Below are 24,802 nucleotides of genomic sequence, written 5' to 3' on the forward strand. Positions count from 1 at the left end.
CAAGTTCTATATATGGGCCTGTATAAGGGTTCCTCGAGGATGATGAAATGCCACTGTAAGCTCTTTGTAGCTCCAAGGGATTCTGAGTAATTCAAAATAATTCTTAGAAAGACTCTTCCATGAAGCTTTTACAGGTGGGGCTGCTTTAGTTTCTTTTGCACATGCTATTCTTCAGGTTTAGTTCAGTGAGTCAGAGTTAGTCAATGTTAAAAAAACAACAACAACACCATTTCGTCTGAAAGGCACTGCCAAATGGCTTTGTTATTATTTATTGTAAGGGGTCAAATAAATTATAATAAAGCATTTATTATTCCTCTATGTCCTCATATGAACCACTATGAATACTACACTCAGTAAGATTGTTTTGAAATTGCTACAGCACTTCTGATGGATTTCATCATTTTATTTCTAAACACACTAGGTACATTTGGCAGTATAACATGTTTACACAATACATTGCTGATATAGTATGAAAGTTTGTTGGTCTAAAAAATTATAACTTTGTTTTAATACATAAATTTTAGCACCAGGTAAATACAAGTGAAAATACTAAATAATCATAAAAGAAAGAAAACTAATCAAATCTACTATACAAAAGACTGATACAATGGTTTAATAGAAACACAGGCACTGTGTGAACCTTCACAGTCTTCTGGTTTGAATTAAAACCCTTTTCGGACTTGTGCAATGATATGTAAACATCCTCATCTCAGGCTAAACATGTTCATGATGAGCTTTCTGAAACTGGAAATGCAAAAAACGTCATTCTAATCAGCTCTGAGTAAAAAAAATAAAATAAATCAATGTTAGTGGAAGCTTAAAGCCAGAGTTAAACGAGTTTGAGAACTGCCATAATGAATAGAGAAAGATCAGTAAATTATCATTTGCATATTTAAATTTGGTATGACATCTTGAATTTGGATATAGCAGCCTTGCATAACACCAATATTTTTCCAACACCTGGCACTGCATCATTTTAACACTGAAAAACATGAAAATATTTATTCAATTTTTTAAAGCCAATTCTGTAGACAGTGACATTTAATTCATTTAGTCCAAATGAAAAACAAAAACCAGAACACGAAAATTATGAACAAATAAATCTGACCTTCCTGAGCAGATAATGACACCTTTGGAAATTATAGTGTATATGTGTAGCCTGAAAACAGGCCACAAGAGCTGCAGACCATTCAAGACCATGACTTGAATATTATCGTTCTGACTTTATTTTGTACCGAAGAACCAAGTAGGTGGCGAGTCGCAGGATGAGGAAGAAAATCCCCAATACGATGAAGTCCATGTAAAGCTTGGCATCTTCTACATCTAATAACTGCAGTACTTCTTCAGGTCTTTGGAACTTGCAAACCCTCCCTGGACATTCAAGCTCGGTTCGATTCATTCCATAAATGGACAAAATCACCCCCTCAAACCCATACCTGTCAGAAACACAATCAAACAAACATGAAATGTGATATTTGCCTAATAAAAGTATATATTAAGATATAAATAGCATACCGGACATAGGACACGTAGGAACTCCATTGTAGGTATCCTGGAATGGTGTCAAAGTTCACAAAGAACCCCGAGAATAGTAGCACCGGAATGGCTGTAACCGGACCGACAAAAGTGGCTACCTGTGAAGAAAGATTTTACATTATTGTCGTTAATGTTTTAGTCGCAGTCTGGAGCTCTTCTAATAGCTGTAACATGTACCTGAAGGGATGTGGAGGCAGCACCGACTAGAAGTCCAAGAGACTGGGCTACTAAAGCTGTGCAGATCGACAAAGCCAAAAACAGCAAGTAGCGGCTTGCCTCTGGAGGCTGTTCAGTCATCCAGTATACAATACTGCAGTACATGATGGGACAAAGGACCTGAGGAAGAGTGGACAAAGAGTGGATATCAAATATAGGAATTATAGAAGTCCTTGGTTTTCTTTGTCTTAGATCCATTTTATTAAACCTTCAACATTGTCCAAATATGCTCAGCTCATATCATGCATAAAATGGAGTCAGTAAGGCTTAGGCAGGCAGGCACCCACCTGGAATGGAATGTCAGCCATTGTCTTAGCCAGATAGTAAGCCTTCAAGCTGTACCAGTAGTTTAGATGTTCCCTCAGAAACACAGCCATCTCTAGGGGAACTGAAAGAGTACAGAGAATCTATGACTCTAAAAACCACTTTCACTTCCTCTGAATGAAAGTAGGACATGACTTTAGACCCAAAATTGTGTTATATGTGTTGACAGTAAAACTGTGACATGACTGCTGCATTCATGCCTCTTCACTAACTTACAGGTAAGAACTGTAGGCATCAGTGCTCCAAACATGAGAAAGAGCATTGAGAAGAAGAGGAAACCAGTGTTGTTGAAGACTTTGCTGGCGTCATTGCCAATATTGAGGTACAGCAGGCCTATCAGCACTCCAATGGAGATGTGTGACATTAGCCGCAGATGTGTCAAAACCTAGAGCAAAAAACAAGAACCATTTCAAACGCCATATTAAACTAATCTGCAGAAGTAAAATGCAGTATCTATGAATTCATTTAAAATTGAATTAGGATCTAAAATGCCAAGGATGCCCCCCAATACGATTATCCTCTTCCTAAAATATAAATGCAACAATTTATTTTCATGTTTTAAGACCTGTTTATACTGGGTGAGAAAAACACCATGATGCAATGAAAACACCATGTGGCAAAAATTATATTACAATTATATAATTATATAAAATTATTAACAATTACATTAAAACTTGCAAAAAATAAATATATTATATTATTATAATTTAATTATTATTTATTGCCATTTTTACTTTCTTTTAAATGTTTTTTTTTTTTCAGCAAAAAAAATGTTTTTGTCATTTTCAGTGTTGGTATAGTTACTGTGATTTGCCTTCATAAAGCAGTATTGTGTCATTTTGGACACAAAACTTAATTGGGAAAGTTTAGGGCTGAGATACCAGATATCAACTAAATGAGACAACAGTGTACCTGGTCTCTGCATATTGTAATAAATGTTCTCTTGAAGAGAATGCAGAACTGAGTCAGAGAGCTTGTTGCGAAAGTATGGCTCTCAGCATGCCCTGAATCCTGTAAAAGCAAGTGTAGGAAAGCAAAATGAGTCATTAGAAAAATTTTATAAATATAAAAGATTATGTTAAAGCATGAACCATCTGTCCCAGACAGCCTTTACTATTTAAAGCAGGTGTCAGAGACACTGCATGTACTCTTGTGCCAAGTACAGGCTTGTAAGTATCTTTTATATAATCATGTCTTTCTTTGGCAGTCAACTCTCATCAAAACATTAATTAGGAAGACAGTTATATCATATCAGTATATTTTGAGCTGAAAGAGACTTTTGAACACAGTGGATCAGTTCGTCTAGCAAACATCCTGACCGCAATTTGTGCAAGTAAGCATTACTGATGTTATCCACAGGCAGATTCTAAAAACTTGCATCACTTACTTTGACACAATTTGCATTGCATGTGGTTACAGTGGTTTTGTCGATACAGTTGCACTTTTGCTCCAATGCACACATGCCACCCTGAACAGCCTCAAACAACACTGGGTTCAAGTCCCCGTACTCTCCTGATGCTACTTCAATGACTAAACACAAAAAAGAGGGGAAATGTATGACGTATGATATACTGGTGCCAAATTGATCATTGGTTATTGATTCTTTGTAATGTGTATAGACATTTTTTTTTTCAAATATCGAAATCACATTAATTACAATTTAAAGGGGTCATATGATGCCCATTTTCCACAAGTTGATATGATTCTTTAGGGTCTTAATGCCTGAGATCAGCTCGATTTGAGAAAGGGGTAAAGATTTAACGAGATTTAAAAAAAAAAAAAAAACGGGTGTATTTTTATCATTATAGGGTGCTTGTGTACACACACTGCCAACACACATTTCAGTTCAAACAACGTGTAAAAGTGCATGTAGCATCCTATGACCCCTTTAAAATATGTTCTATATTATCCTTAATATCAACCAGAGAGACATTAATTTTATGTATTTTTTTAAGAAACCGTAATACATTTCTTTTTCAGGATTCTTTGCTAAATAGAAAATGTTTAAAAGAACAGCATTTATTTGAAACGGAAATCTTTTGCATTAAAATCAAACTTACTGAAATCTGCAGGATTGTGGTATGTGGGACAGTGAAGACCCAGTCCTCTCAAATAAGGGATGAGGTATGGGACACTTCCTTTGTATATGCACTGGCCTTGGCTTAAAATATACAGCTGTGAAGGAGACCCAGAAGGAATGAAATGATGAGTGGCATGATCTGAAGATTTCCAAAAAAGATTTGCACATGCACATACCTTATCAAACATCTCGAACAGTTTGGCACTGGGCTGGTGAATAGTGCAAATGATAGTTCGCCCTCCTTGTGCCAGAGACTTCATCAATGACACTACCTGGAAACAGGATGCGCTATCCAAACCACTGAAAAAAATAGACAGTATCTGTTAATGCTACAAGCATCTAAATAATGCTGATTTATTTGTGTCACAATACGATGACATCATTACCTGGTGGGCTCATCAAAAAACATGACTGGGGGGTTGTTTACTAGCTCAAGGGCAATAGCCAACCGCTTACACTGGCCCCCAGAGAGACACACAGTTCGAGTGTGGACACACTCATACAGTCCCAGGGCTGTCAGAATTTCTTTTATCTGCATGCCAACATAAACACACAGAAAAGAGGCGAAATTGTTCACCAGAGGGAAACATTTGGGGCAAGTCTGAATGAGGTGATGAGCTTTACCTACCAGCTCTTTTTGCACCTCTGTGTCTTCATTGAGCTTCAGGTTGGCTGATACCTAGAAAACAGTGCAGAAATCATTGAGCTGAGTTCAGTGTGTTCCTTGTTAGAAATGACTTTTTTTCTGCAGGTGACTAAAAGTGATTGTTATATTGGGCATTAGCACCAAACCTGCAGTAGGGGGCGTCCTTTACTACATCATTCACCCTACAGACTCACCATCATTGCTTCTTGAACAGTCAAGTGGGGCAGCAATTTGTCCTCTTGCATAATGTAACAGGACATTTTACGAAAGGTTCGGAGCTCTCTGAGCTTTCCATTTACCAGGATCTGTCCAGTCATTCCTGTTTCCCTGTAACACACAAGACAGCCAGCAGTGTTGGGAAGATTACCCTATTTAATAATAGGTAATAAGTAGTGTAACTATTTCAATTACTTTTATAAAGTAATGTAACTGATTACATTTGATTACTTTTCTACATTTCTAATGTTTTCAACTGTTGATCATTTTGAAACAGGCAGGGTTAATCTTACAGTATGACTCAACATTGATTACTGTCAGTTTTTCAAAATCCTTCATCACTTGAATTAAGATTATAATAATTTAATTTTAAAGCATAGCCACCACAAAATCAGACTTTAGTGCATCTTACTTTGAGATCATTCTGAGGTTAAATACAGATTTAAAATCATAACAATAAATAGTTTAAAGGGGTCATATGATGCGATTTCAAGTTTTCCTTTCTCTTTGGAGTGTTACAAGCTGTTCGTGAATAGTAAAAAAGCATCATATGACCCCTTTAATATCTATGATACTGGTTTTTGAAATCAAATCTTGGCTATGACAGGAAACACTGGCATATAACAATGCCTTGCAAAACAAAAAGGTTCATCTTAAAAAATAAAGCCTATACATAAACCCAAATAGGAAATAAAACAGTTGAATTGAATAAGCATGTGTCCTAATCTGTGTCCTAAACTCCTGAAACATTAGTGTTACATATTTTAGAGCAGTCAATGCAATTTATGAAAGCAATCAGTTAAATCTGCATGTGGGTGTGTGTGAAAAAAATTCAAATGTAACCCCCTTTGTAATTGTTAACATTTTCATAGGTAACTGTAATTTAATTATAAATTTTTTTCTCAGTAACTGTAACTGATTACAGGTACATTTTTGTAATTAAATTACGTAACGCTGTTACATGTAACTAGTTACTCCCCAACACTGACAACCAGTAATAGATAGGTATGGAAGTTTTCAAGATTTAATTTATTTTTAAATTTAATTTAAATAAAATTTTAAATGTAATAAATGTATTTATGAGCAATTTTTAAATTCATAATCAAGTTTACCAATGATACAAACAACTGGAATGAAAAATATAGCATGCTTTCTTACTATTTTTGTTCAGATCACTTTTGCACCTACTGTATCCTCACCTGTATCCCGCCAGGATGTTCATCAAAGTGGATTTTCCAGCCCCAGAGGGGCCCATAATGCCAATGAGTTCCCGACTGCAAAACTTCCCCGATAAACACTTGAGTAGGGCCTTATAACCTGGAAGAAAAAAATATATGCTTGGCATCCTACGGTTCTCCTTTGGAACAAACGGTCCACTTGCAGTTAATCCCTTCAAATAAGAAGTATGGTTTAATCCGTGAACCTCATGACTGTACTACATATTTCTCCAAAGCTAAGAAATGTGAGAAAGCGAGTGATAAAGGTGATGAAAGAATTAGGCTCCAAAACCTTTAAGTACAGTGGCTAATTAAGCCATTCTGGACAAGTCTGCTCATTGACCTTTCTACGAGTCCACCATGATGGATTTCGCCCACCACATAAGACAGAAAGATCTCATTAAAAAAAGTTATGACATTTTTAGGAGTCACTGATATAGTATTTCTAAAAAAAAAAAAAAGTCTGACTTACAGTATTTCAAAGCAAGGTGCCCTAATTATCAGCCTATTAGTCCAAAAGCTCTGTTCTCACAGTCAAATCACAGGAAAGCCCTCTCCTTTACCCTTTGACTTTATTCCCATACATGTCCACTGAATGTTTAGAAGTAATTTAATGATTTAATGACCGCCATTTTATCATCATTGGTGGCGCTTTTCCTTTAGGCCACAATGGAAACATTGGGAGTGCTAATTACATTTATCATTTCATTTCCATTTATCATATTTACAAATATATTCCATTCTGATCATCATAGTGCATAGGATTAATCAGCATAAAAAGGCACAAGCATTAGGATGATATCAGCAGCCAATTTCGAATTGAAAATGTTGTTCTCACCAGTGATGTTAGATGGGATCTCATCTAATTTAAACTACTTGTAGTGATGGCACTGCAAAAATAAACGTCCCATTGGCATTTGAAGGCTGTAAAAGAGTAGAATCTTCCACACTGGTATGTTTTGACCAATAAATCACAAGAGTAAAGAACCATCTGCTATCGTCAGGCCAGACAGTGCATGACTAGACAGTGCATGAGTCAGCTTCATCAGATAAAAACAGAAGTGATCCGTATGAGATACCAGCATTCATGACGTTACCTGCAAATCAATAGATCCAAAGGTCTGATAGGAAAGCAAAAAGGCCTCCATTAGTCTTGGTACTCGTTCTAATGTGATTTTAATGTCCTCTGAATGCTAAGCTGCTAAATTAAAATTGCTTACCGTATTCCACTTTGAACAAAAGTTGCTACTCTGAGCATGCATCTAGCCAAGATCTATTTTAATATCCTATTTGACTTGTACAGCTAAGAGATAAATAGTCTATTATTAAACACAGTATCCATCATTTAGGCTCCATTTTATTTCTAAGATTGGATTTCTCTGCTACTCTGGTCTGGTCTAAAGTTGGGATGCATTCATTTGTGCACAATTATTCATGGAGGACCTCCGAGTTGTCCATTTTTCTCAATTTTGATCTTTTCCCTTCATTCTGTCTTGTTTCCTGTTCCACTTTATCTCTCCCTTGAGTTTTGACAGCTGCATTATTGATAAACCATTTGTCTCTTTTCTTTTTTTTTTGTTGATTTTTTGTAAAAACTTGCATACAATTATATTTGTATGAAAATGGGTTTAAATTCCCTCATAACTAACAATAATCTGTTTTTATCTATATTGTATAATTTATCATTTTGCTATAAAATAAATATTTTTTATATTTTAATTCATTTATGCCTTTATAAAAAAGAAAATTTTATAAATTATATTATATGCTTGCTTTAGTCACTATCTAATAAAACAGACTGTATGCCTTCTTCCTTTATTTATTTCTTATGATTTCTTATGATTATGATAATGTCTTATAAAGACCCCATCCTTAAGGTCTGTTTCAAATTAATGAGGTCAAAACTACAAGTCATGCATTATTTAGGACCGATGAGTTAAATGAGTTTGACATTATTTATGGTTACCTTAATCAAAATGCGTAAAATATGATCTCCTGACCTTGTTTCTTCCACCACGGCCCTTCTCTGATGGTGTAGGACAGGTCTCTGAACTCCAGGTCCACAGCAGTGCGTTTGGGCAGGTGAGAGAAGCGCTGTGCCTCTGTGATGTGGTTCTCTACCTTTTTCAGATGGGTTAGCAGTGGAGCTTCCTGTGGCTGTGTTCCTCCATTACACAGGCTGTCCTCCATAGTAATACTAACTGACCCAAGAGCCGATGCCTTCACTGCCATTCCAAAGGTCTTAAAAGAGAGCAAAAATCATTAAGTGCTGTGACCATATCGGTCAAAAGTTCTTTTTAATGGTATTAAAATATGTCTCTTATTCTCCCCAAGGCTGCATTTATTTGATCAGAAATACAGTAAAAACAGTAATATTATGAAATACTATTACAATAAAAAAAAAAACTGTTTTCTATTTTAAAACAATTTATTCCTGTAATGCAAAGTTGAATTTTCATCAGCCATTACTGCAGTGTTCTCAATAAAAATGTATCAAAAGAAAAGTACAGAAGACCCTGATCCATGTGATAAACTGCATAGTTACATTTTTACATCTAATATCACTGTCTTCTATTAAAGAAATGCTATGTGTCATCATATTGTACATCACTATTCAAGATGAGAAATCTCCAATGGGAGCGTCTTCCTATACTTTCCCCTTGAAATGCAAACCTATTTACACTGTCTGCTAATTCAGGAGAGGCCCCTACTCTGTCAAATTGATCTGGGTTAGAATTTGGAGCTCTTCTAAAAGGCTGGGATTTGGTTTCCTCCGAGAGACCGCTTTGTGCTGACACATTGAATTGACTAGCTAGATGTAAGTCCCTGGAGTTTGGAGCCAAAAGGAGGAGCGAAATCAGAGAATGTGAGTAGCCAGGTCAGAGAAAGACATCACTGGCTCAGTCCCACAGAGAACACTAGCTAGGAGGGGATCGCTCCAGTGTTCACATGAGAATTAGTAGATTGTGCCGTGTGGAGACAGCCTGCACAATGGAAATCTTGTTGGAATATATTATAACCAGTGAAACATAATAAGAATTTTTCATAGACATATGGGTTGAACAAATTATCACCACTCCTCTGATTTTTGCCCGTTTGGTGAGACACTGTGCAAGTGTTACATAACACACATCCATAAACATGTGAAGAACAGTTTGTTTTAGAAAATGAGGATTGTTGAAATAGTATTTAGTGTGTATTCATTAACCCTTTAAATGGTAAATATATTTGAGAAAAGTAAGTGAGAAGGCTTAATTTCTGGAGAAAAAAAAAATTATAAAAGATATATGAAATTGTATTAAAGAAAAGAAACATGAAATTGTATTATATGAGCCCTAAAGTATTAGAAAACAGCAAAATTATTTTGTGCCCGCCCTTTTAAGGGTTAATAACCATTAACAGGCCAATATAAAGAATCAAGAGATTTGGCTTTGTAGTCTTTATGCTGTGTTTGTAGGCTAATCCACAAGAATTAGTAGTTTTATCTCTCTTAATACCATGCGCATATATTTACAGACCAAATACATATTTAAAAATATAAATGTATGATATGATATTACACTACTACTTGTATTAAATAATTATTAAATAATAAAGAAAACCTAGTTAAGGTTACTAACAAACTTCTTAAGACGCTAGTATAAAAATATGGCATAGCATAATATAGCATAGTATAGTAATATGATTAAAATATAAGCTAAAAGAATAATACTTTAAAAATATATTTTTAGACGTTATGCTGTTGTTATAAGTCAGTCACAGATGATAAAACAAGTATGGTTAAATTATACTAATGCTGACAATGAACTGCAAATCCTGGAAATTCTTGAAATCACTTACCCAGGTTCACACTTGAGAGGAAATATATTCGTTAAAGTGTTGAAATGTAGGTCACTTTTCTCTTCACAACAGGTAACAGAAACAGGTCGTGCGCCACTGGTAATCCTGTACAGAATGAATGAAAAACTAAGTCCTGAAGGAGAGTTTCGTGGCGAGGTGTCACGCAAAACCTGGGATGGATGGAAGTGAAGCCAGACCATCGATGATGCCCCAAAGAAGACATGCACGCTCAGCGAGCGGTCCCATGGAAACCAAAGCAAAAAATTATTTTATTCATCTACTTTTTATATTTATTGCATGATAGTGTTATTTTTTTATTTATAATTTATTAAATGTTTCAAATTATGTTTTACATATTAAAAAAAAAAATCAATACAAAAATGTGAGTGCCGCACAAACACGTGTTTTTGAAATGCATGTTTGTTTATTAAAGCAGGTATGAGATTATAGACTTCTGTGGACAGCGTAGTATGTAATTTCCTGTGAAAATGAGTGGATGCGATGGCAACATGCTACAACTGGTTGCCAGAAGAAGCCACACGCTAATAAAGCGAGTTCACACTCAGAATAAGAACACATCTTCTGCACGAGTCTAAGCTTGACAACTGAGAGTCCTTCACTGTCTAAATGTCACCTGGTGCCTGAAAAAATGTATATATATATATATATATATATATATATATATGAAACATCAATCTTGAAAAGTATGCATCTATAATAAATAAATTTGATAATAAATCTTTGAAAATATATATTTTTTATGTTAAGAGTTCAGAGCAGGGTTGCCAGGTCCAAGAAAAATAAATAAATAAATACAGTCTATAATCTCATACCTGCTTTTATAAAATTGAAAGCTAGTCCAAATTTCCCCCGTCCAATCACAGTTTACAGGTGCCTTATTCCCATAATATACCTTAAAATATACATTTTTATATTCTTTATTCTGTTTTAAATCTTATTTTTACTGATGTATGTGCGTATTTATTTAATCTGTGTTTTATTCCTCTTCAGTCACAGGATCTTCCCCAATTCTTTCAGCACATCTTTATACAATAATTGAAAAACAAGAACATATCCTCTCTGATATATCTCAATCAAGACCATTATTAAGTCTACATACTCATTTCTCTTTGCTTAACTCTTCTTCACATTAACTCTCTACACACAAGCAGAATCAATAATCAAGTAATGTACAATGCTAAACTCAATTAACCTGCCTTATCTGATAATGTAATAACGATTTACTTTATTTATTATCCCCAATACCTTCAACCATCACACGTAAGGTCTTGAGTGAAGCTTTTTTTTTTTTTTTTAAATAATAATAATAATAAAAAATAGTGACACCCAGTGGTGTCTCACTGTCTAAGGCAGTTTGTATAATAGAGAGAAAAAAAGTCAGAACCACATGATTGCATCTATACTGCTTGATTTATTTGGGACTGGAAAATACAGTACGTAAAACCAAACAACTCTGCTTAAAACCTCCAAACTTTCAAAATGTGCTGTTTTATGTAAATGTAGATGCCTTATTTCAAAGTAATGACAAACAATGTCAATGCTATCAAGTTATTTAGAGTTTACAAGTACATCACTGACTCTGAAATGGCCATAGAATTCTATAATTTCAGTACATTCTAAGAATCTTGCATATACTCACATTGATTCAATATGGAACGAGTTAAACTATGGATAAACCAACCAAAAAAATCTGTGTTTCAGAATACCACAACAAAAGTATACGGGCTAAGTTTTATAATGTTTCATCATACAATTGCAGGCACAAGAGGAAGTCCAGAAAATACATTTAGCTGAATAAATAAAGCAAGGACTTGTATAAATTTGAGTGGAGTGAATGAAAAGGCTCAGGTAGTGCTTACAAACTCCATACAAATGTAATCTTCATCAGACTAGACTAATACACAAAGACATTTGCAGAGGTGATATTTTGAATTTCCAGGCACAAATGTTAGATTCAGTTTAAAGGGTTTAATGACCACATTTAACAAACGCATAAAATATATTAGTGGCAAATATCTGAGATGGAATGAAAATCATTCCACTATCAAACCCTTCATCTATGGAACAAAACAGCTGACTCAATCATACAAAAACGTTTTGTAGTGGTTCACAGGTTATGCTGTACACCTGTATAACCAGAGTCAGTGAAGGTATAATGTAGATGATACTTCAAGCAGCTTCAGAAAATGTACACCCCAGAATATTTCAAGTTTCAAATAAGCATGTGTTTAGATACAACACACACCATCTTAAAAGGCATGATTGCGTGTTCATGGCTTAACATGAGAGCAAAAATAATTTCGATCAATTAGCTCTCTGTAATGCAGATGTTGTTCATGTTTGCCAGTGTCTCTGTTATACTTCTGTGAACAGTGGAGTCATTATTTTGCCATTATTATTATGCATCATACTGCAAGTCTGTTTTAAGTAGTAACTGCATATTGACTTTCATTAAACTTCTGTAAATACAAAGAAACATTTTCTGTGAAAAACTAACCAATATCTTAATACCACAAAATATAAAGGCCATTGGATGACATAACACTTGTTGACACTGACATTTATAAAAAAAATACTTCTGGAAGGGGGTGGTCGGTCTTCAGCTACAGATAAGGACTGTTATATACCTATCGTGCATCATTCAGCTGTCTGGCTACAGTCAGTATCTCTTTGGCCCCTTTGCTGAGCAGCAGATTTCCGAGGTCCACTCCTAACTTCACTGCAGCGTCCTGGGCTGCTTCTGACACCTTTAAAGCAGTGATGCCCACACGCTGGACCTTCTCGTCAACTTTCTCCTGCTCCTCAACCTGGTGATAATAAGGTTACAGATGCTCAAATCAGTGTAAAATTCAAAGAAGGATTCAGAATATTGGAAGTTTTATTTATATGGATATGGATTAACAACCTGATTGTCAGAGCTGATGCTTGTCTGCATGGTCTCCTTCAGACTGTCTGAACCATCGAGACTGTACACCGCTCCAGTCAGGTAGAGCTGTAAAACGATCACACAGTTATTCAGATTGGTCTTTCAGCTTTTCTAGTTGGGTAGATAGTAAAACAGCATGAAGCTCTTCACTACCTGTGAATTCTTAACTTCAGTGTAAACAGCAACTGGAACACTGCATCCCCCTTCCTATTAAAAAAAATAGTTTAAAACAAATGTATTCTTTGCATTCTTGTTGGTTTTAAAACATGTAAACCATGTTAATTTGGCAGAAAAGGTTCTATTTAATGACTTAATGTCATTTGTATAGTCATTAAATGTAAATTGTAATTTATTGTCACTGTACCTTAAAATGTATTTAAAACGTTTTAAAATTATTATTAAATATTTACACTACCATTTAAAGGTTTGGGTTTAGTAAGAATTTTATTTATTTTTTAAAAATAAATTTCATGTAATTTAAGTCCTGAAAAAAATCATCACAGATTAAGCAGCGCAACTGTTTTCACCATTCAAATGTTTCTTGTGGGGCTGCAAAATGATCAATCGCGATTAATCGCATTCAAAATAAAAGTTTATGTTTACATACTATATGTGTGTGTACTGTGTATATTTATTAGGTATATATATATATAAATACACCATATGTATATATTTTAAGAAATATTTGTATGGATATATATTTGAAGAGTTCATTTGCAAAAACCGATAAACGCCAATTTAAAAAAAAAAGAGCTGATTGCCGTGCATTATTCTCCACATATAGCGCGATCTGAACCCTAAACACGTTTTGTCAAAAAAAAAGCCGGTTTTGTCCACTTTCAAGGCATCGCGAGTTCACGTTTTACTGCAGAAGCCGACAAAGCGCCCTTGTTGTTTTTGAACAAAAGCCGATAAGTCCATTTTAGCGAATCAGCGCGCTGTATTCAGGTCAGGTGACAAGGCTACTTTCACTTTGAAAAGACGTGCTAGCTGAGAGGAGTTTCGTCAAAGCTGACTAAAAGTGATCGAGGATGGATAATTTCGACGAATTTGAGGAACCTGTGATATCTTCTTCAGGGCGAAAAAGGAAAATTTTCACGGAACCTTGCAAAAGCAGTGCGTTACAATGGTGAGGGAAAAGCTCCGTGTATTGCATGTAATCACATCCATACAGTTTATGATTAACGTTACAACAACAACAACGTTTGTCAGGCATCTACATTGTCATCTGAGGAGATTACAAAGATTAAACGAGTGTTTTTTAAACTCTAAAACATGAAATGTAGAGTTATCTGCTTTTGCCAAAAAACGACTGTTGGAGTTATCTGCTTTTGCTATAAAACAAACTTTTAATATGTAAAAAAAAAAAACATACTTTCAATGTAAAAAAACATACTTTCAATGAACTTTAATTTTGTAAATTACATGTATTTAAGTTATTATTAATCAAAACAACCCAACTGCAGTTTGATTGATATTACTTGGAATGCGCAATAAAAAAACGTGATTTCTAAAAATAAAAATGGAGTTATCGGTTTTTGCAAATGAACCCTTCATTTATACTTGTAAATCATTTATATTATAGATTTTATATATAAATCTAACATAATTTACTTTAATATATACACATGATATACATAATAAATATACACAGTACACACACATATAATATGTAAACTTAAACTTTTACTTTTACTTTTAGTCATTTAGCAGACGTTTTATCCAAAGCGACTTACAAATAAGAAAAAGTAATTAAAACTAAAAGCTAAAACTCTATAAATACTATATATATATATATACACATTTAAGGAAATAAAATAAATTATTAAAAACTTTTATTCTGAATGCAATTATAGCAAATGATCATTTTGCAGCCCTAGTTTCTTGAGCACCATATCAGCATTTTAGAACAAATTCTGAAGGATCATGTGACTGAAGACTGGAATAATGATGCTGAAAATTCAGATTTGCCATCACAGGAATAAATTACATTTTAAAATATAATAAAATAAAAAACATTCATTTTAAAATGTAATAACATTTCACAATATTACTGTTTTAACTGTATTTTTTGATCAAACAAATGCAGCCTTGGTTAGCATAAGAGAACTTCTTTCAAAAACGTTACAAATCTTACCGACCCCAAACTGTTGAAAGACAAGTGTATTCTTTTATTAATTATGAATTAATTCAAATATTAAAACAAAAAGTAGCATCACATCACTGATCCACAAACAGGTGTGAGGAGTATTATAGTGCAGCAGGATGCCTACCAGGTGTTTGAGGAAGGCTCTCTCTGACATGCATCTCAACACGGTGTCTGAGTCATTTAATACTGACACCATTTCCAGGATGTCCTGGTCTCGAGCTCTCACCTCGACTGCCAGAGCGCCCTTTAACAAGACAGTAAGAGCAGCACGTAAGGTTCAATGTGATGGAACAAATGCACTCACTGCTGTGCAGGAGATCAGGACTAAAGAAACACTGAATGTTACCCACCTGTCCAACTGCATACATGCAGTCATCAGGCCCAAGGATCTGAAGCAAAATGATAACAACCGAGGTCAATATGCATTATAGAATTGCTTATCAATTAAATGATGCAATAATCTTTATTGTATTTGCATTTTAGGTTCATTAAAGTAGGATAGAGGCACCTGGCTGATGCGATTCTCCCAGCCCATTCTCCGAAGACCAGCTGCTGCTAAAATGATGGCTGAAAAGTCATCTTTTTCATCTAGTTTCTTTAGACGAGTGTTGAGATTACCTCTCTGAAACACAACTGTTAAGGTGTAACTTCACGGAAAACATCAAGTGCTTGTTAATACACTGAAATTATAATTTACTTGTTATCTGCACCTACATACAATAACAGGAAACGTTTTTTTTTTTTAATGCTGCACTGCACTGAAAGATACAATGTCTTTAAACTCCAGATGAGGAAATCTCTTCTTTAGTTGTGCGGCCCGTCGAAGAGAACTGGTACCTACAACACTTCAAACATAAAATATATAATTTATTATTTAAAAAAAAACACGTATCCTGCAACTAAAAATATAAAATGTATCATTACCATTAAAAATTTGGGGGTTGATAAGATTTTTAAATATTTTTCAATGAAGTCTTTCATGCTTAGCAAGACTGCATTTATTAGAACAAAAAAAAGTAACCACAGTAATATTGTGAAATATTATTACAATTTCTAATATCTGTTTTCTATAAGAATATATTTTAGAATGTAATTTATTCCTGTGATGCAAAGCTATATTTTCAGCAGCCATTACTCAGAAATCATTCTAATATGCTGATTTGCTGCTCAAAAATCATTCCTTATTAATATCAATGTTGATTTTTTTAATAAACAGAAAGCTCAAAAGAACAGCATTTATTTGAAATAGAAATCTTTTGTAACATTATTAATGTTAGCTATCACTTTTGATCAATTTATTAATGCATCTTTGCTGAATGAAACTATCAATTTCTTTAAACTTCTAACTTTTAAATGCTAGTGTACTTTAATATATATTTCAAATGTACTGGCCACCGCTTTTACCTCTTGTTGGCTAGAGAGTCTAGACATTTGCCTTTATGTTTGGGGTGCAAGACAACAGCATCATGGGGGTTTTCTCGCCTTTGAAGAGAAGGAAATGTTAATCACAATGTTGACCATACATGATTTAAAAGGATTTGCAATGAGCAATACCCTATATCAGTTTTCCATACACTTCAATAATTACTTATTAACTTTTAGGTTGACGTTTGTCTGTAACATGACATGTCAGCTACTTTTAAGTTAAAAGACTCTTCAGATGTGGAGGAACATATAAGCGCTTCAGAACACAGAGGCACTATTGTGATATTCCTTACTTCAGCACAGAACCTATAGTGAAGCCCACAGGAAGAACAGTTGGCAAGTCTTTCAAAGAGTGCACAACCAGGTCCACCCTATAGAGACACAAATATTACAACAGCATTATTCATACTGAAACATAAGCACCAGTGTAGCAGCACAAACCCCTGAAACATCAAATGCACCAAAGGACCAGTGAACAAATCTGTGCATAGTGCAAAGTATACATGAATGATATCAAGAAGTAATGAAGGATGGACTCACTCATTTTTTTCCAAAGCATTTTCCAGTTCCTTTGTGAAGAGACTCTTTTCACCAATCTTTAACACACACACACACACACACACACACACACACATATATAAACATTTACAAAATGAATTATCACATCAATATCACTTAATTAAATAATCAATTATTTTACTTCTGGATTTGGACTTACTTTGGATAAAGCTGTGTCAAGTATTTTATCTCCTGTTGTTGACATAGCCACTGAAACCAAATAAAAAGATTGAGGTGGAAATCAATTTAAGGAGAGTGAATATTAACTATATCATACATGCTAAACTCAGTTACAAATAAACAACAACTGTTTTGCATATATGGCAATGATCTCTTACCTATTTCAAAATGAACATCAGGGTGTAACTCCTTGAGTTTCTCTACAACACTGTCAGTCTGAATTCGAGCCAGCTGAAAAGGGGAAAAAAGTAACAAAAAGGTTCAACTATATTTCATTTTCCACAAAACGTGAAGGTCTTTTAAGGCTAATCTTCTTGTTCAGGGCTGTAACTGGTTTCTTTACTTAAACTAAGCAATATTGTACCCACCCTAAAAAAGACAAATCTTATCAAAGCCACACTGGCACACCCAATCAAACGTACAAACCTACATTTGCCTACGCACTACTTGTACCATAATTAAGACACATTGGTACTTTAAACACATCATGGATTATTCCAATGACAAGCAGTCAAAAAAACTGAAACATGTACATTTAAATTTCTCCAATTTATCAGGTCATGAAAATGGTTAGACATTTTAGCAATATTTTAGATGATATCATTTGCATGTACGCTAAAGTTTAAAAGTTTGGGATCAGTAATTTTTTTCAAGAAATAAATACTTTCATTCAGCAAGGAGCTTTTAAATTGATCAAAAGTATCAATAAAGACTAGGCCTGTCACGATAACAACTTTTTGTTGTGCAATATATTGCCCCAGAAATAACTGCGGTAAGCGATTGTCATTTTAAAGACCATTTTATGCCACTGAACATATAATCATAATGTAACAGCATAATAATGCAAGAAGGCCTACACACTTCCAAATGACAACAAACTTTTAATTTTTAAGAATATTTAGATCATGGAAATAAAGTATCAAAATATTAGATACCTTAAAAAACTTGAATAAATATTAAATAAACATTTTCTAACAAAAAGTGCAAAGTAACAAGTACAAAAAAAGAAAAATGCACAAAGAAGTTGTATGGAGATTTTTCCATCTACAGATTTGTCCCTGACCTTCTTTTTTCTGTAAATTAAGGGTGCACTATATTGCTGAGAAACACAATCACTACTTATCAGTCAGATGTCCGTATGCACAAAGGCACAGATCCCTAAACAAGACCATATCTGCAGATGAAACTTTTTTTGTAGAAGCATTTTTTAAATTTGAACAAGCACCAACTACACCACGTTATGTACGAGAAGCTGCAAAATACACAGGCATAAGTGGAATGTACAAAACGCAAAAGACACAGGCGCAAGTGGAATGTACAAAACATGGTGACATTACTTTTTAAGTAAATATAATGAGCGATATATTGCTTCACCAAAAATTATTGAGGTCATGCACATATTGCACGATAAGTCGATATATTGATTATTGCGACAGGCCTAATAAAGACATTTATATTACAAAAGATTTCTATTTCAAATAAATGGTTTTTATTTAAATTTAATTTTTTTTAATTTTATTTTATTATTGTCAATTTGTGATGAATGATGTGATGAATAAAATGATTTCTGAAAGATCATGTGACAATGAAGACTGGAAATATATAAATATATTAAAATATATAACAAATACTTTTTTTCACAGAGCATTTGAAATTAATATATATGAAATAAAAAATAGACCATGTACAATAAATAATTTACCTGGCTTTTTCTGGTGCCAACACGGATCACCCTGCTGACTTTGCCATCAGCATCCTGTAAAAGAAGAATTTTGAGCAAAATTCAGTACCATCACAAATATCACAGACTAACATGTTAACTTTGGATTATGTTCTGACCCTAATGTATTTAGAAGGCCCATCTGCCATTGTAGGGAAATTAGCTGGAGTCTTCAGAGGAAGAGAAAGCAATGTATATAGAATCTGAAGCAGGACAGAATGACGAAGGAGGCACTACGCCCCAGTGTCCTGGCTTCAGTAGATAAGACAATAATGCCTATTCACTGTGTCCGTTACACACAAGGGAGGAGTAAAGAACACCATTCATCTAGAGAGATTTCATATGCGAGAATATTACGTTACACTAAAACTTTTTGAGTAAAGACGGTTCAGAAGTAACTTATTTTTAACCACTAGACCTGAACCAAAACAACATTAGTAATTATGCCATAATCGCATAACTAACTGAGCTGCACTGTATGGTTTACGAGTGGTGTAAAATAAAAATGGTTAAATTCGAGTTAAATTTGGTTTTGATTAAAGTTACTCTCTCAAAATTACTTCTCCAATTTTGAGTAACGATAGCGAATGAATGAAAACATACCTGTAGGTTTGTCTTTTCCGACATTTTGTAAGATGATCCAAGTTATTTAGTGCTGATCTCGTTGAAATTAAAGTAATTTCTCATTCATGATCGTAAAAGAGAAAATACTCCATTTGGACAAATGTCATTCACGACTGTTACCGGTTGAGTGTGACTTCCGTAAAGTGCGGCATTCTGAATTTCAAAATAAAAGTCACTGTGAATGTACCGTCACAGCGATTATCGCAGACTAGAAAATAAACGACTTTTAGTTTGAAGACGTAGTTTTGCAGAAACGGAAGTTAACACAGTAAATGGTATCACAGGTATCGTTTGTGATCTTACTTCATTCACTCACTTTATATATCAGGAAGTACAGTTAATGAATGAGCACAATGGCGGAGTATGACTTATTTCACAAACAGACTATGTCTATAATGACGCTTTTGATAGAAACAGTCCTAGACGAGATTCAGAAAGTTTTTGAACGTGAATGTCGCCCATCTCACACTGAAATTAGTAACGTTAGTGACAGAGATCCGATATTGGACATGAATGAGAAACAACGCAGACTGGTACGTTTACTTTCATTCTGCAGCTATTTTGTTGTGTTTCTGTTCCTGAAGTTTTTCCTCTGTGTAGTCTTTAATTTCTAGGTTAGGACACATGTTATGTTTAATCAAGACTTTTTCTGTGTTTAACAATACAATAAGTAATTCCATTTCCTTCTTTAAATGAAATGTTGAGCTTAATCCTGTTAGTTAAAAAACTAAACATTTATGCAAAACTGAACATTTATGAAGAAGTCCGGATGAATTAATCAGTAGTTATTATCTGTTGCAGGCAAAGCTCACAGCTGTGATGGAGACCTTTACCAAGGTGGCTGTTCAAAAAATATGCAAAGTCTTCAGTTATTGCTTTGCGCTTAAGCCAACTCAGTTGCAGGGTTTTAAAAGTTATCATGATGATGTAATAAATGTAAAAGAGTTGCTGAAGGAGCATGTGAAGAAACCAGAAAGAAAAAACAGTCAAGCTGTCAGAGATGTGCCTGGTAAGACATCCTGCATATATTTTATTGTCATATGTAAGAACATTCAATGTTCTGTAATCTTAGAAATGTCATTCTCCTCTCAGATTCTGCAACTGTAGCTCCATCGGTGTCTCTGGAGAGACCGAAACTGCTCACTGCGTTACCTGAAGAAACTGTTCAACCACAAGATTCGGTTAAAGACCAGGAGGTGAGTTCATTATTGAAAAGATTCAACTCTGTGTTGTTTGCTAAAATGCTTGCATCAATGTTCGTACTGATTTAATTTTTTTCCTCTCAGTGTGCAAAGGAGGGTCAAGTTTCAGAATTTTGTCCTGAGTCGTCAAGTAGTGGACAAGAGAAGAACCCAGTGCAAGCATTTTTTATAGGTATGTGCTGCACAGCTTTGATATTTGTGTGTACTATCTATATAAAAAGTTTATACATTGATTAAAAATGTATTTATTTGTTTGTTTGTTTATTCATTAATCAATCATTCATTTAAACTGTACATCAGTATGTTTGGCATTATTAAATAGTCAAATATTAGACTCTAGGCCATTGGTTTCCTTCATTCTTATGCATTTATTTGATCAAAAATACAGTAAAACAATATTATTAATGTCACACAATCTTTCAGAATCATTCTAATGTGCTGATTTGCTGCTCAAGAAACATTTCTTATCAATGTTGAAAACAGTTGTGCTGCTTAATACTTTTGAGGAAAGCATGAATAATTGTTCAGGGTTCTTTGATGAATCAAAAATTCAAATGAACCGCATTTATTTGAAATAGAAATCTTTTGTAATATTATAAATGTCTTTACTGTGACTTTTGATCAGTGTATTGTGTCAATTTTCTAAATGATCATTAGGCTTTTTAAACCAGCTAGACATACTTGTAGCTTTCAATAATTGGAACCCTGTTAATGTTTTGCAGTTGAATACAGTACCATCGCCTCTGTTGAGGACCAGCAAGCTGAAGTAAACACACAAGCAGAACAAATAAGGACAAAATCTGAAAAAACCAAGAAGACAAAACCATATGACTGTAAAGAGTGCGGAAAGAAATATTTCTATAGACGCTCACTAGATCAGCACAAATGTGGACATTTAAAAGGGCCTCACGGTTGTGAGCAGTGCGGGAAGAAGTTTAAATACTTAAAAGGATTAAGAAAACACCTACTGAATCACACAGAGAAGAAAGGGATCTGTAAAACATGTGGGAAAGCCTTCGCGAATCTTAAGATGCACGAACGTGTCCACCTGGAAGTCAAGCCGTTTCTGTGTTCCACATGTGGACGCAGCTTCACCGTAAAGGGAAGTTTACTGGCACACCAGAGGATCCATACAGGTGAAAAACCGTACAGTTGTGAGATCTGCGGGAAGCACTTTACACACTCAAGCAACCTCGCCTGCCATCTGCTCACTCATTCCAATGACAGACCATGGAAATGCAGCCTCTGTGACAAGACTTTCAAAACTGAAAAGAAAATGAATATGCACCAGCTCGTGCATACAGGAGAGAAACCCCATATATGTAACAAATGTGGGCAGAAGTTTGGCCACATCACAAATCTCAGAAGGCATCTCCTCGTGCACAGCGGTGTGAAACGCCACGTCTGTGAAATCTGTTCCAAGCAGTTTTATCAGAGCAAGTCTCTGAAGAGGCATATGGGAATACATGGAGCTCTGAAGTCATTTATGTGTGAAATATGTGGGAAGAGCTTTGTTTTTAACTATGCCCTCCAGAAACACTTACTCACACATAGTGATAAAGCCAATCTGAATGGCAAATCTAAAGATGGGAAGTCTTTCCCGTGTGATGAATGCGGAAAGTGCTACAGTTCGACCGCAATGCTCAGAATACATCAGAGACTTCATACGGAAAAGGATCCGTACATGTGTAAAGTCTGTGGCAAAAGCTATAGCAGCTTGTATTTGCTGAAGGAACATGAGAAGCTTCATTCGGGGGTGACACCGTTTAAGTGTGACATCTGTGATAAGACCTTTACTCAGAAAGTTGGTTTGAAAATGCACGAGGTTGTTCATACCAAAGCTAAACCGTATAGATGTTCTGTTTGCGGAAGCCAGTTCGGGCTTCCCCACAGTCTGAGACTGCATATGCGCATTCACTCCGGCGAAAAGCCACACAAGTGCGCAACGTGCGGAATGTGCTTTCGCTTATCTGGAAACTTAAGGCGACACGAGCGGATCCACACTGGCGAGAGGCCGTTCAGCTGTGAGGTGTGTGGGAAAAAGTTTGTGCAACTCAGCCATGTGAAGGCACATATGCAAATCCACACTGGAGTCAAACCCTACACGTGCCAGAAGTGCGGGAAGAAATATGCATACCGTAGAAATTACAATGATCACAAATGTATACCTGTGTGAAAAAGATGCTGCCTTAAAGCATGCTGGGAACTAAATTGCAGTGTCATTTTCTTTGTTATATTTGCAGTTGTTTTCAGATGGATGTCATGAAGGTTCTGTTGTCTTTAAGACAAAAATATTTACAATAGCACAGTGTTTACATTTGGCTTGAAAAGCTGGATAAGTATTAATCAAATTTTCAATTATTAATATACAAAATCAATAGTTATACAGTGGGAATTCCTCAGTACAGTGTACTCTGTTCAAGAATAAACAGTTTGCTGAGAATGCAATGATTTTTCTTTTATTGTTATTTATATTTTATTTGTAATTTTTTGTAGGAAAAACACAAAAGTCTTCACTATTCCTGTGGATAAGATCTAAAGAGTAAAGAGCAGATTAAACAGTTAAATGCTCAAATGGTCAAAAGTTTGACTTTTCCGATGCAGTTTGATATAGAAATTATTAAAAAGTCTATACAAAGTTCTCCAGCTTTTTGTCTTTGGCGTTAAATGACTTTTATTTTGAAAACGTTGCCTCGGAAGTGTACACGAACTGACCATGTTATGGACGGTCGGGTCTATTTACCTAAAATAGTCAATAGGAGTTTCTCAACATTTGCAATTCAAAGTAAATTTTGCATAACACAAAAACAATAAACAAGCTTATTTGACAAATTAGCCAGAAAGGGCTCTGGTTATTATAAATAATAAACTATCGTATTATCTATAATAAGTTTTATTTAGTTTGTTTATCTGTTTCTACAGGGAACATTTTTTATTCATTAAAAACGATTAATGGTCAATGGCGCATATTCGCATACTTTTATTTTGAAATGGTTATGAACTAAAGAGGAAGTGTTTAGCGCAGAGTGCAACTTTTCTAGTGAGTTTGCATACCTGACGTATAATTACAATATAATGACTTGGCTTCATATTGAGAATTTGTTATTCACGATCTATTATGACTATTAAGATCATTTGATTGCATGTATTCAAATTGGTTTTACATTTTTTTTGAAGGGTTTTCTTCTAAATCTTGCCGAAATATTATTTTGAAATAATATTCGAGCACAGTTTCTCATTTTTGCACTGCTCGTAGCTGTGGTCACTATGTCCAGGTATGAGCTTTTTCAGAGTCAAACTGCTCTGTTGATCTTATTAATGCCGGACACGCCAAAGACATGCAGCTCTGTTGAAACTCATCTCAACATGAAACAAAACGACACTCAGACTCAGGTAAGAGTTTGTGTTATTAAAATTGTTTGTAACTTGAATGGTTGCAGGTGGCTAGCTTGTATCCTGCCTCCTCAGTCATTTTAAAAAGAATATAGATAGACGGATAGATTTTTCTATTAAATTAATGACAACAATATGCTTATATTCCTTGATAGCAAATTGGTCGTACAGTATGAAGTGCTGGTATGGTATATAATATGCATTTGAAACTTTTAGTACTATTTGTCTAGTGTTTACATGTAAAACATTTCCATGTGATGTGAATTACAGGATGCACAGGAGAGTCATGCAAACAGATTTCCTTTAGTGGAGGACAGAGCAGAAGAAGACATTCAGACTGTAGTCATCGGTGATGGTAAGGTAAAGTTGGCATACTCGCATTATCATTTATGTTATTAATTTTATAAATAAGTACAGCTGCTGGTTGTTGGGTGGGGAACACTTTTTTCCCCATTTCCCCATTAAGATTTTTCACCCCATTATTTTGGCTTTTATGTCATTTATATGCTAGTTTTTCCCTACAAGTTCA

General features: G+C 34.7%; 4 protein-coding genes across 5 annotated transcripts in view; 2 read left to right on the plus strand and 2 right to left on the minus strand.

Moving 5' to 3' along the window:
• Window positions 1–480: 480 nt before the first annotated feature.
• On the minus strand, window positions 481–10,175 carry abcg4b (ATP-binding cassette, sub-family G (WHITE), member 4b). The gene is made up of 15 exons (XM_016479899.1): window positions 10,076–10,175; window positions 8,236–8,476; window positions 6,218–6,335; window positions 4,997–5,129; window positions 4,785–4,835; window positions 4,543–4,688; window positions 4,333–4,456; window positions 4,137–4,251; window positions 3,464–3,606; window positions 2,989–3,087; window positions 2,293–2,461; window positions 2,040–2,140; window positions 1,714–1,872; window positions 1,516–1,634; window positions 481–1,436 (listed from the first exon to the last, which is right to left on the minus strand). The coding sequence occupies exons 2-15, from the start codon at window positions 8,465–8,467 to the stop codon at window positions 1,211–1,213; spliced, it is 1,935 nt and encodes a 644-aa protein (XP_016335385.1). The 5' UTR covers window positions 8,468–8,476; window positions 10,076–10,175; the 3' UTR covers window positions 481–1,210.
• Window positions 10,176–11,495: 1,320 nt separating this feature from the next.
• Window positions 11,496–19,822, minus strand: hmbsb (hydroxymethylbilane synthase, b). Of its 2 annotated transcripts, none has more exons than XM_016479881.1 (14): window positions 19,658–19,822; window positions 19,037–19,090; window positions 17,493–17,565; window positions 17,315–17,364; window positions 17,137–17,192; window positions 16,890–16,967; window positions 16,576–16,653; window positions 15,941–16,016; window positions 15,680–15,793; window positions 15,522–15,560; window positions 15,296–15,415; window positions 13,176–13,229; window positions 13,002–13,088; window positions 11,496–12,903 (listed from the first exon to the last, which is right to left on the minus strand). In XM_016479881.1, exons 1-14 carry the CDS (start codon window positions 19,679–19,681, stop codon window positions 12,724–12,726), a joined length of 1,083 nt encoding a protein of 360 aa, XP_016335367.1. In that variant the 5' UTR covers window positions 19,682–19,822; the 3' UTR covers window positions 11,496–12,723. The 2 variants fall into 2 exon arrangements, with proteins under 2 accessions (XP_016335367.1, XP_016335366.1); XM_016479880.1 differs by lacking the exon at window positions 19,658–19,822 and adding an exon at window positions 19,174–19,246.
• A 122-nt stretch (window positions 19,823–19,944) lies between these two features.
• On the plus strand, window positions 19,945–23,277 carry LOC107683825 (zinc finger protein 883). Its single transcript, XM_016479869.1, has 5 exons — window positions 19,945–20,211; window positions 20,480–20,687; window positions 20,771–20,874; window positions 20,965–21,052; window positions 21,603–23,277. Exons 1-5 carry the CDS (start codon window positions 20,023–20,025, stop codon window positions 23,054–23,056), a joined length of 2,043 nt encoding a protein of 680 aa, XP_016335355.1. The 5' UTR covers window positions 19,945–20,022; the 3' UTR covers window positions 23,057–23,277.
• Window positions 23,278–24,059: 782 nt separating this feature from the next.
• Window positions 24,060–24,802, plus strand: part of LOC107683828 (gastrula zinc finger protein XlCGF57.1-like) — a 3,746-nt gene continuing 3,003 nt past the window's right edge. Inside the window, exons 1-2 of the mRNA XM_016479872.1 lie at window positions 24,060–24,273; window positions 24,544–24,628. Coding sequence (XP_016335358.1) covers window positions 24,148–24,273; window positions 24,544–24,628 — 211 coding nt within the window. The 5' untranslated portion in view covers window positions 24,060–24,147. The remainder of the gene's footprint in view (window positions 24,274–24,543; window positions 24,629–24,802) is intronic.

Source organism: Sinocyclocheilus anshuiensis, unplaced genomic scaffold, assembly GCF_001515605.1.
Source record: "Sinocyclocheilus anshuiensis isolate Anshui unplaced genomic scaffold, SAMN03320099.WGS_v1.1 scaffold2925, whole genome shotgun sequence".
Classification (NCBI taxonomy): domain Eukaryota; kingdom Metazoa; phylum Chordata; class Actinopteri; order Cypriniformes; family Cyprinidae; genus Sinocyclocheilus; species Sinocyclocheilus anshuiensis.

What these genes read in the sequence shown, in the direction of transcription:
- abcg4b (XM_016479899.1), bottom strand. Translation starts at nt 8,467, where the DNA reads ATGGCAGTGAAGGCATCGGCTCTTGGGTCAGTTAGTATTACTATGGAG. An exon ending in TGTTCGAGATGTTTGATAAG is followed by an intron (nt 4,252 to 4,332) that starts GTATGTGCATGT and finishes TCTCCTTCACAG; the next exon opens with CTGTATATTTTAAGCCAAGG. An exon ending in TTACAATATGCAGAGACCAG is followed by an intron (nt 2,462 to 2,988) that starts GTACACTGTTGT and finishes TTTTTGCTCTAG; the next exon opens with GTTTTGACACATCTGCGGCT.
- hmbsb (XM_016479880.1), bottom strand. Translation starts at nt 19,203, where the DNA reads ATGGCAGATGGGCCTTCTAAATACATTAGG. An exon ending in TGATGTTCATTTTGAAATAG is followed by an intron (nt 17,365 to 17,492) that starts GTAAGAGATCAT and finishes ATTTGGTTTCAG; the next exon opens with TGGCTATGTCAACAACAGGA. An exon ending in AATGCTTTGGAAAAAAATGA is followed by an intron (nt 16,968 to 17,136) that starts GTGAGTCCATCC and finishes GTGTCTCTATAG; the next exon opens with GGTGGACCTGGTTGTGCACT.
- LOC107683825 (XM_016479869.1), top strand. Translation starts at nt 20,023, where the DNA reads ATGAGCACAATGGCGGAGTATGACTTATTTCACAAACAGACTATGTCT. An exon ending in ATTCGGTTAAAGACCAGGAG is followed by an intron (nt 20,875 to 20,964) that starts GTGAGTTCATTA and finishes TTTTCCTCTCAG; the next exon opens with TGTGCAAAGGAGGGTCAAGT. An exon ending in AGTGCAAGCATTTTTTATAG is followed by an intron (nt 21,053 to 21,602) that starts GTATGTGCTGCA and finishes AATGTTTTGCAG; the next exon opens with TTGAATACAGTACCATCGCC.